The 10,931-nt window shown below is 43.3% G+C and overlaps 1 protein-coding gene across 6 annotated transcripts in view; it reads right to left on the bottom strand.

Annotated features, from left to right (window-relative positions):
- Positions 1-6,554: 6,554 nt before the first annotated feature.
- The window catches only part of Pdgfra (platelet derived growth factor receptor alpha), a 45,941-nt gene continuing 41,564 nt past the window's right edge, over positions 6,555-10,931 (bottom strand). For 4 of the 6 annotated variants that reach the window (XM_029477990.1, XM_029477989.1, XM_021163795.2 and 1 more), the window contains exon 23: positions 7,254-9,813. In XM_029477990.1, coding sequence (XP_029333850.1) covers positions 9,666-9,813 — 148 coding nt within the window. In that variant the 3' untranslated portion in view covers positions 7,254-9,665. Of the gene's footprint in view, positions 9,814-10,931 lie in introns of all 6 variants that reach the window. The other 2 variants (XM_021163796.2, XM_029477987.1) reach the window with 1 other exon arrangement.

Genomic DNA, 10,931 nt, shown 5'->3' with positions numbered 1-10,931 from the left:
AAAGCCAACCTGATCTACATAGCAAGTTCTAGGCCAGTCTGGACTACACGGTGAGATCTGATGTATAACAGAAATGTAAAAGTGAGGAAAAGCATGTTGTGTTTTGTTTAGAACAAAGCATGTAACCAGGCATGGCAGCAAACACCTATGATCCTAGCACTTGGGAGGGGGTGGCAGGACCACTAGGAGTCCAAGGTCATCCTCAGCTAACCCAGCGACACAAAACCCTGACGCAAGCAAACAAATGCTCTGATGGTCAGTACACGAGTGACTTCACGAGTGACTTCACGAGTGACTTCGGTGGATTTTATTTCATTTTTCTGGATTCAGGAGAAGCACCTTTGAAATGTGAGAATCCGTTTCCAGATCTCATCTTGCTAATAGCATCGCAAACATTTACTCTCATGATTTTGTCCTTTTCCTTAAACAAACAAACAAACAAACCCTGGCTTAGTTGTTCTTTTGGTTCCTTCTCTGCCTTCAACACCCAGTTCTAAAGCTTTTCTTCCATTTCTCCCAGCCTATTGGAAGGCCATTGCCTTTCTTTGTACTGTGATAATACTTCAAATTATTTATGGTACTGTATTTAAGCAGGATTTGTAAGACGTTCCTAAAATAATGCTTTAGGGGGAAATCTGTAAAACAAAATCCCAAGATTAGCAGGAATTATAATCTCCAATAAATGAAGATCTACCTCAAGAAGCTGGAAGACAAAAAGAGCCAACTAGAGCAGAAATGGGCAGAAGAAATAATAAATAAGGAAAGTCAGTTAAATAGAAATGGGACAAAGATCTGGGGGTAGGGAAATATTGAAACCAAAAGCTGAAACGATCCATAAAATTGATCAAGCTCAAGTCACAACCACCAATTAAAAACTGAGACAGCAAGTCAGGGATGATGGTTGCACCTGGACTTGCAATACATGAGGGGCTGAGGCAGGAGGATGGCCAAAAGTTTAAGGCTATGTTGGGCTTCAAATCAAGTCCCTGTCTCAAAAAAAAAAAAAAAGCGGAGCACACAATGGTCAATACCACAAATGCGCAAGAGGACAACATTACACACCATCCAATATTAAAGAAGAAGAAGAAAAGAATGAAGGTTATCAGGAATTTAGTGCTCATTAATCTAATAATTTACAAGACAATGACATTTTTAACGAAAATGCAAATTACTTAATCTTCTTCAAGAGCAAATAGCCTGAATATCCCGATATGTATTTTATGCCTTAGCAGTGTATAATCTTTCTAAGTTCAAGTAGCTTCAATGGAGAATTAGGTCAAATATTTAAGCCAAGTGTGGTGGCACATGCCCATAGCCCCAGCACATAGTAGGCTGAGGCAGGAGGATTGCTGTGAGTTTGAGAACAGCATGATGGACATCTCAGTGGGTCACCTGCCAAGCCAGATGGTGACCTGAGTGCAATCCCCAGGACCCACAGAGTGAGAGGAGAGAACAGATATCTAGGCATCCTGTGACCTTGTGACCTCTGCAGGCACACAGAGAGACAGACAGAAAGACACCAAACAAATAAATGAAATGTAATTGTAAAAGCGGGACAAGGCTGGGCATGGTGGCGCATGCCTTTGATCCCAGAACTTAAGAGGCAGAGGCAGGTGGATCTCTGTGAGTTGCAGGCCAGCCTGGTCTACAGAGTAAGTTCCAGGACAGCCAGAGCTACACAGAGAAACCCTGTCTCAAACAACAACAACAATATAAGACATGCGCAAGGTGCTGCGGGACTATTTACAAAAGCCAGGAAATGAACCAACCTAGACATCCGTCAACAGAGAGATAAAGGAAATGTGCATGCGAACAACAGAATTTTTATGCAGCCATGAAAACAGTGCGAATATGACATCTGGGTCGAAATGGGTGCAACTGGAAGTCGTTATGCTATGCAACGTAAAACAGATCCAGAAAAACAAATGCCAGGTTTTAATCTAGATGCAGAATAGAGATTTTAAAGGATTTGCACACGGGGGTACAAGGTGTCAGTATATAAGGTCAATTACATTTCTATAAAGTAGAAACAAGTATAAATTAAAACACACACACACACATTCAAATGCCATTAGCCCAAGGTGACTGTATAGCCGTGATCACAGCACTTGGGCGGCTGAGACACTTAGTGAGTTCCAGGTCAACCCTGGCAACATAGTGAGACCCTGGCTCAAACACAAAATTAAAAAACAAACAAACAAAAACATAAAATATTTGTAAGTAAACTAACCAAATATATGTAGATTATTAATAATCACAGCATATGGTCTGCCCTCTGGATCTATGGGCTTTCCATACACACAGATCTAACCAACCATGACAGGCATACCCCTCAGTAGCTTTCTGCCCCTTTACAGATGTGCCCCCTCCCTCTGTCTCTTCAGGACTGGTTGGGCATGGCCACTCTTGCTCTGGGTAAGTTGTATTGCACTAAAGCATGCCTAGACTTCTGTGTTGTTATCATTATTTAATGATAATGTCCAACCGCTATTTACACAGGACTTACACTGCAATGAGTAGCTACACTAGATATGCTCTGCAGTGTACAGGAAATCGTGCATAGGTTATGTGCAGATATTGCTCTGCCTTACATGAGGCACTGGGGAGTTTGACGTTTGTATGGGAGCCTGGTGCTGATCTCCATGTCTACTGAGGACTAATGGCATTAAGAAATCCAAGCCCAGCATGGTGGTGCACACCTTTAATCTCAGCACTGGGAGACAGAGGCAGGCAGATGTCTGTGAGTTTGAGACCAGCCTGGTCTACAAATTAATTTGCAGGATAGCCAAAGATACACAGAGTAAACTCTCTCTTAGAAAAAAAAAAAAAAAGACAAAACAAAAGCAAATAAAAAAAGAAATTCAGGTGTGGTGGCTATTCCCAGTTGTCACTTTGACTACATCTGGAATGAACGACCATCCATTAATGGAGAACATATCTTGAGGCTTGAAGACATGGACTTCTGACCCAGATCTGAACATGGAGATCTTGAGGCATAGTGGCCATTAAAAAGCTTAGGCCCAGGTAAGGTACATGCCTTTAATCCCAGGAGACTAAAGTAAGCAGATTTCTGAGTTCAAAGCCAGCCTGGGACAAAGCAAGTTCCAAATCCAGGAATAGTGTTACTCACCTTTAATCTGGGCCACATCTTCTACTGGAGGCCTATACATGGACTCACTCTTCTTCACCCTCTTGCACCTACTTGCCAGCACATTTATTGGAACCTACTTCGTCAGGATTCCAGCTTCCACATAAGATCAGCTGAAACACCTAACCTTGTGGGACTGAGCAACTACTGGATTCTTGAACTTCCCATTCACAGCTGCCCATTGTTGTGTTAGTTGGACTACAGAGTGTCAGTCATTACAAGAAATTCCTTTTATAGAGAGAGACATCCCATAAGTTCTGTGACTCTAGAGAATCCTGAGTAACACACAGGTCTTGGCAAAAGAGATGGCTCATTAGTTAAGAGTGTATTCTGCTCTTGCAGAGGACCCAAGTTCAATTTCCCTCCCCACTCAATTGAGTGGCTCAAAATGACCTCTGACTTCAGCTCCAGTCACACTCAGCAGCTCACAATGGCCTCTAACCTTAGCATCAGTGGATCCAAGACTTCTGACCTCTGCAGGTACCTATACTCACGTACACATACCTACACATACACACACACCACAACACACACACCATACCACACACACACACACCAAACACACCATACCACACACACACACACACTAACGTAAAAGTCCCTCTGTTTTTTGCAAGAGAAATTCTAGACTCTACAATAAGCTGCAAGCAAGCCTGACAGCCTCTGCCCCCAGAGAGAGACACTGCCTTTGTAACTCTAACAGTGCTGTCCTGTGCTGTGGGGGAGGCACTATAGACACGATGCAGCGGTTTTATTGTCTGTAATAATTGCTGAATCTCAGGGCCTAAACCAATGCCCTGCTCAGTACAGTTGAAAACTGGAGGGATAAGTGTGGAAAGAGACATGCAGATGCCTTGGAAGTGTCTGAAACTAGAGCAAAGATAGCATCTGAAATAGACAAAGCTGCCAGCTCCCAGCCCTCAGCACCTTGCCTATGTGTATTCCCCACATGCGGAAAAGCTTCAGCTTCATCGGGTGCACTCAGTGAACAGCACTCAGCTAGCAGCACTCAACAAGCAGCACTCAGCAAGCAGCATTCAGTGAGCAGCACTCAGCGAGCAGCACCCTGGGTTCTTACACTACCTTACACTTCTCATTACTCCAAGCAAGGCCTGTGGTCTCCAACCGCAACATTCTATCCTGCTGTTCTATGTGATGTAATGGTCCCCTTGGATCCTGAGCTGGTTGGAAAAAAAGTCTGCAAGCTTCCTCATTTAGGCCTACACATTTTAGAGATCAATTACACAAAGAGGAGTCTGTTCTATAATAAATATTCTTGGAGGGAATTAATTTTAAAAATGGCTTCCTGTGGCTGGCCTAGCACCGTGCTCTCATGGGAAAACCAAACCCAGCCTTTTGAGGGAGGAAGAAAAGAGGTGTAATCATCCCAGACTCATGAGGATGCATTCACTCTGGAAGTGGCTCTGTATACACCTGATTCAACCGGGAGCCCGTTGGGAGAGCCAGCTAAACAAAACACGCGTGATACGACAGAAGAGCCAAGCCCAGACCCACAAAAGCCTCCTTTTATTTCAGCTTCATCCTGATCAGGCTTCCAACTTACATAGACCAAACCAACCTCCAGCCCAGGCTCCACAGAGAAAAGCCTGGTTCTGATTCTGTTTGGAGCAGTCGGTGTGAAATGTGATGAAATTCAAAACAGACAGGATACACAAGCTCCAGGGGGAAGTCATTAATACCCATGAACAATGATGAAGCAAAATGCCATCTGCCGGGCTACTGTGGCAAAGCTTTTAAAAATTCCAATTAGCCTATAAACCAGAATTGGGGCAGGGGAAGCAAATATGTTCCCCTCATCTGTCCTCAGCGTCTCCCTCCTCTTTGTATGAATGATGGACCATTACTGGCATATGAATTTATTTGGGAAGTTATAGTCATTATACTTTAGGACATGGGTGCTACTCATGTCTCCAGGTGGGACAGGATGCTATAGACAGCTAATTAAGAACACACATATACTTTCACAGACATTTTCCTATGAGATGAAACAATTGTCTCTATTATAAACACTGCTACCATTATATGCTGTTGGATTTAGCCTTTATGTGTATTTGGAGTTGAAGATGATGAAACATTTCTGTTGCTGTTATCCTGAGGGAAATTGCCAGGCTTATGATAGATTCTCATAGGGTAGGCCATTTTCCTGAGTTGCTTTTCATGAAGCACGCCACTATTAAAATCACAATGGCCATTATTAGACCTGGTGTATTTCAGCCTGAAAAAGAAAGGCCCTGATTACAAACACATAGAGTAGTTCTCCAGGCTGAACTTGTCCATCACTTGTCTTTGAAAAATCAAAGGATCCAGGCAAGCTACTTATGCATGTTGATATTCTCAGTATCTCTTGCTTTCTTTCTGACTCATCATGCAAATAATAGTGGGATTCATATATTTGGAATTGCGAATCCTAGTGCTATCGTTACATTAGTCTTGGGGTCCTTCGTTTCTACACCTATGAGATGTCTTCCCTGCCTTTGTAGGAATATTTAAAAGCTTATTGCAAGACTCAAAAGAAGTGTAAATGGTACATTTAGAAGTTTTTAATCCCCTAATTAAAAAAAAAAAAAAACGAAAACACTAGACCAGATAAATTAGACAGGATTGTCTGTTAAAGGATGGAACTGTGTAGCTACTGTTTAGACAGAAGTGTTATTATTCCCAGGAATCTAGCTCCTTCCTGGGCTGAACCAAGGTGGAGCCAATACTCAATGAACAGCCTTGTGCTGAAGGATACAGGCCTGGATCTGTAGGCGGTCTGACTCTGAGGTCATTTGGCTATCTGAAATTGGGAGTTATTCTGAAACAGGGGGCCTATTTTCCTATTATTAAGAGAATAATCTGCATTAATTAATTGCACTAATTTATCTGGTGAGATACCAGGAGGCTGTCAAATGTGAAGCACATAAATCTGCACATAACAGAGGATGCTCAAGCACAGCACAGGTGATGGTGCCTGGATGCAGGCTCATCATTGTAGCAAACCTTGTACATGCTGATAGGTTACCATAGAGACGGGAAGGCTACTCATGTGTGATGCCAACTGGTATATGGGAGATCTCCAGTTTCTACTCAACTGTCCTGTAAGCCGAAAACTGCTTACTAACTAGTGAGTCTATTCAGAAAAGGAGAGGAGGAGGGGGCAGGGGGAGGAGGGGGGGAGAAGGAGGAGAAGGAGGAGGAAAAGATGGTCATTGTGCTAGATGTCTATGATACCAGTACTTTGGAGGCTGAAGCAGGAGAATCAGAAAGCCCATTGCCAACCAGAGCTATACAACAAGATCCTGCCTCAAACTAACAACAGGATGAACATTAGGGAGGGGGGTTGGGTGGCATTCTGACCAAACTAAAAAACAACAAAGCGAAAGAAGTGGTAGACCTTCATAACTTTAAGTCATATATAATAAATCATTTATTGAAATATAAAGATCTCCATTTACACTTTTTAAAACAAAACATGAACAGGGGTATCTGGAAGCCATCTTGTACTAGAAGACCCTTCCTATGGAGTAAGTCGCTCTCACACACTTACCACACCACCATGTTGGGAACATGTCAGTATTGTTCTCTTTATTACTTCTAAAATATAAATTTTGGACATTCAAAAGTGCAACAGTTAACGTGCCTGTGGGGAATATCACAGTTAAAAAAAAATATAAACAAAGGCAGTGATACAGCTTGTCATACACATTTTGGCAGTATTCTCCAAGTCTACATAGCAACAGATATATACATATCGATGTATAACATCGTTTTATCTTACGTCCCTCTTCACAAATATAGGACCATTTTGTACAGGTTGGCAGACCACATTTTTTTTAAGGACATCATTGACCATTTTTTTTTAAAAAGTCACAAATTGTGTTCCTCGGGCAAGCTTTGATTGTCATCATAAAAATAGAAAGCAGGAAAGATTGGTAAATTTTCTTCCAGGGACTCTGCAGGAGGCCAGAAAGAAAAAAAATCAGGATACAGTCAAAACACTGTTTAAAAATAAAAATGTATCCCTGCTGAGTGTGGTGGTGCATGCCTGTAATCCCAGCACTGGGGGTACAGAGACAATGGATCTCTGAGAGTTCAAGGCTAGCCTGGTTTACACAGTGAGTTCCAGGGCAGCCAGGGCTGCGTAGAGAGACCCTGACTCAGAAAACAAAAGTGAACGTATTCCCATTGAATCTCAGAGGTGGGTACAGCTAAAGATGGGAAACTGCTGGTCTGAGAAGCATCATCCAGCTTCATGGTGTCATGCAAGGCCCCAAGCGACATCAGAATAAAAAGAAGCAACAAACAGAGGCTGTGCAAACGAGTGGTAAACAGACCGCTCGAGCCACGAGTCTAGAAAGACGGATGTAGTTCAAGTCTAATTGGCTCGAAAGACTCTAGTCAGGTTTTTGTTTTTCAATTGGCCAATCTGGCTCAGTCTTCACACTTACTGTGAAAAGGGAAAGTTAGGGTTTGCATTGAGATTATGCCAGTAGGTAGTCAAGTACCTTGTTATTGCTTCTGCGCCTTCCAAAGCATCACCTGCTGGAAGCAATACAGTGATTGCAGTAATCATGGCCCATGTTTCATTCATACAGAGTCAGCAATTAGACACATGGCAGAGAATGCCAATGAATTCACACTAACCACTTTGACAGTTCGGATGCTCCTGATAGCCTACCACCTAAAGCCCCCAAATCCAGAAAACTTTTTTTTTAAATCTTCTCCACCGAATATGGAGCTAGTTGCACAAAGACCTGACACATAGACTTGCATCATTCCTGGACACACTTTGAGATGAGCGAGCTCAGGTTCTCCCATCCAGGGGGAAGTGGTACCCACGTTGACTAGAACGGGAAGATGTTCCCAAGTCAAGATGTTTGCTTTCTCAGCCTCAGCCAAGCCTGGAAACTTAAATCAAGGGTAGGAATAGCTGCATACGTGGCATTGACATGTTATTGACATGAAGCCAAGAACTTAAACAGTAGCCTTCCTGCATGGTGGACTTGTAGCCCTGTTGCAAGTTTCAAAGTTGCCCTCCCCCAACAGTAACCCAAGCCAGTGTTTCTGAACACTGACTACTCAAGAACACCAGGCAGTTTATATATATAGCTTCCTGCTCCCGTCAGACCTTGTAATTCCAAATCTCTGGTGCAAAGGTCTGACACCATTGAGGCTAGTGACTGTAGCTGCAGTTAACGGTGGGAAGGGAAGAGCCAAACTGATGCCCACATAGCCTTCATTCAAAAGCACCATTGTGGTCTTGGGGTTTGCAGTTCTTTCTCGTCTGAGACAAGAGAGAAAAAGTAAGGTGCTGATGTTGAAGCATCCTTAAAGGTCAGACTTTAAAAGTAGGTATGGGCGGGATCCATCCAAGTCATCACTGGTCAGGAGAGACATCTGAGTCCCATCTGATGGACATTCTGCCCATCTGAGTCCTTTTCGTGAATGATTCTCTTCCAGAAGGTCGCACACAGCGTGAGGAGTCACACCGGGCTCAGGCGTACGCCTTTCTACTGAGATCACTTAGGACACTGGGTTTCTGTTTGCTTATCCCAGTACTTCAGAGGTCATTAACTGTTCCTAGTGCCTTGGATTAGGGAAACTGCTTAGAACACGACAACAAAAAGGTTTGACTTTCTGGATAACTACTTATACTCTGCTCTCTAGTGTTTCCTAACTTTAATCCGCTAAACCTATTATACTTCATTGAGAAACGTGTTACTTAATATAAATGTCAAAAATTGCCAAACTTGTCACCTACTTAGTAAGGGTTTTGTTTTAATTGTGCTTTCTCTGTAAAGAAATCATGTTATGGATTACATATTTAGCATTCTTGTTAAACAGTAGTAGTGTTATAAGTACAGATTACAAGATACAGAGGAGTTCTCGGGTTCCCTAAAAGACCCAAACCTACTACTCAAGGTCGGTTAGTTTTTATCTTTTTGCCTCTTTAACACTTACAAGACAGTAAAACACAACGGTTCCAGTACCTTCCAAAGTTCAAAGTGGTTTTGCATGTACTTCATGAGAAAATTCAACAGCAGCTGGTACCGGGTTCCAAGAAGGAAGGAAGCACACGGGTGGACTGAGTGGTCTCTTCAGAGGTCCGGAGAGGAGAGTTAACACAGATCTAAACCCATCCTCGGTTAAGAGTTATTTACATAATTACAATGCTGGAGTTGTCTGCAGTACAAGTTGGCGCGTGTGGGACTCTCACCCATGCCCTGGAAACACACAAAACCCGTCTTCTGTGGCCAGTCATTCTCTTGTCCATCCATTTCCAAACCGCACACGCCGCTGAGATGCTACTGACGCGTTGCAAGAGGCAACACGGATAAAGTTCCATCCAAGTATCCCAGTCATCCACACAGGCTTACCAAGGCCCTCGGCCTTGGGAACTTTCTCTCTCCACATCACCCAAGTCCTCTTCTCAACTTTTGCATTGCAATGAAGTGGTTTTCTTAAGGTTATCCCGAGGAGGCTCCCGGAGAAGATGACACCCTGAGCGTGTCAGTTACAGGAAGCTGTCCTCCACCAGGTCCGAGGAATCTATACCAATGTCATCCATCATGTCGATGTCCTCGATGGTCTCGTCCTCTCTCTTGATGAAAGTGGAACTACTGGAACCTGTCTCGATGGCACTCTCTTCCGAAGTCTGTGAGCTGATGGGATTGAAAAGCAAAGGCTAAGGTCATGGACAGACTGCCTACCGGGACTGCATTTCCAGGGTGGCTGCCTGAAGCAGCGGGACTCTTTGCACAAAGTCCTTTCCTGTTGAAGCATGAGTGGCCGAGCATGGCCAGTGGGCGGCTGAGCCAGCCAGCCACTCACTGGCCATTGCTGCACAGAGCCAACACAAAACCAAAACAGGGCCATCTGCGCAGGTCAGTTTGCCGCCTTTCTGGCCACGGGTCTTTTTTTGTGGGCGTGGCTAACAAGACTTAAGAGTTTCTACTTTCCCTCCTCAGCCTATCAGGGGAGAGAACAAGCAACAGCCAATCAAAAGGTACTGAGAGAGAGGGAAAAAAAAAAAAAACCTTAGGAAACAGAAGAATGGGACCCCACACTTCCCTCACTTCTTGCCAGGCCCCTGCCTCTTGTTCACCCCGAGTTTTCAGTTTACCACTTACACAAGGCGTAGAAGCCTTGCCCACAAGACCTGCACCAGAACAGCACCAATAGGCACGATAATGGGTAAGCGAGGAGCTCAGGCAGCCTCTTCTCTAGACCAACCAAGAGCGACAGATAACCAGAAAAAGGGTCTTCCCCGGGGAAGAATACACCAAATTGTCTATCCAATACCAAATGGTCAGCCCCGAAAACGTGCACATACGTAGTATCATACAGACTAAGCCGGTTGCAGTCACATACTTAGGTGTACAGATCTGTACACACATAAAATCTCAAAAGTAAAATATACATAATAAAAAGTAAAAATAAAGATCTCTGAGATGATTAAATATGATAATAATCTGATAAATATACACATATAAAGAGCTCAATAAATTAGCAATTATTATTCAACTGAATTTGAATAAAGCCGGGTATGAAATGAATCTGAGACCGGTTGTTGGTTTCCTTTTCTTCTTCTCTTTTTTCTTTCAGTACAGGGATTTGAACCTATGGCCTTAGATATGGCCAACATGAATTCTATACCTCCAACTCTAACTTTCTTTAACAGTTCACTCTCTTCCGTGTGGTCATGATAGACACAGCATGAATGATCTTGTTCTTAGGAAGAGTGTCGCAGAACACTAGGGATGAATTATCTTGGTGTTTC

This window comes from Mus caroli, chromosome 5, assembly GCF_900094665.2.
Source record: "Mus caroli chromosome 5, CAROLI_EIJ_v1.1, whole genome shotgun sequence".
Lineage (NCBI taxonomy): Eukaryota > Metazoa > Chordata > Mammalia > Rodentia > Muridae > Mus > Mus caroli.
Note: the sequence above shows the minus strand (reverse complement) of the source record. Positions and strands in the feature narration are given on the sequence as shown.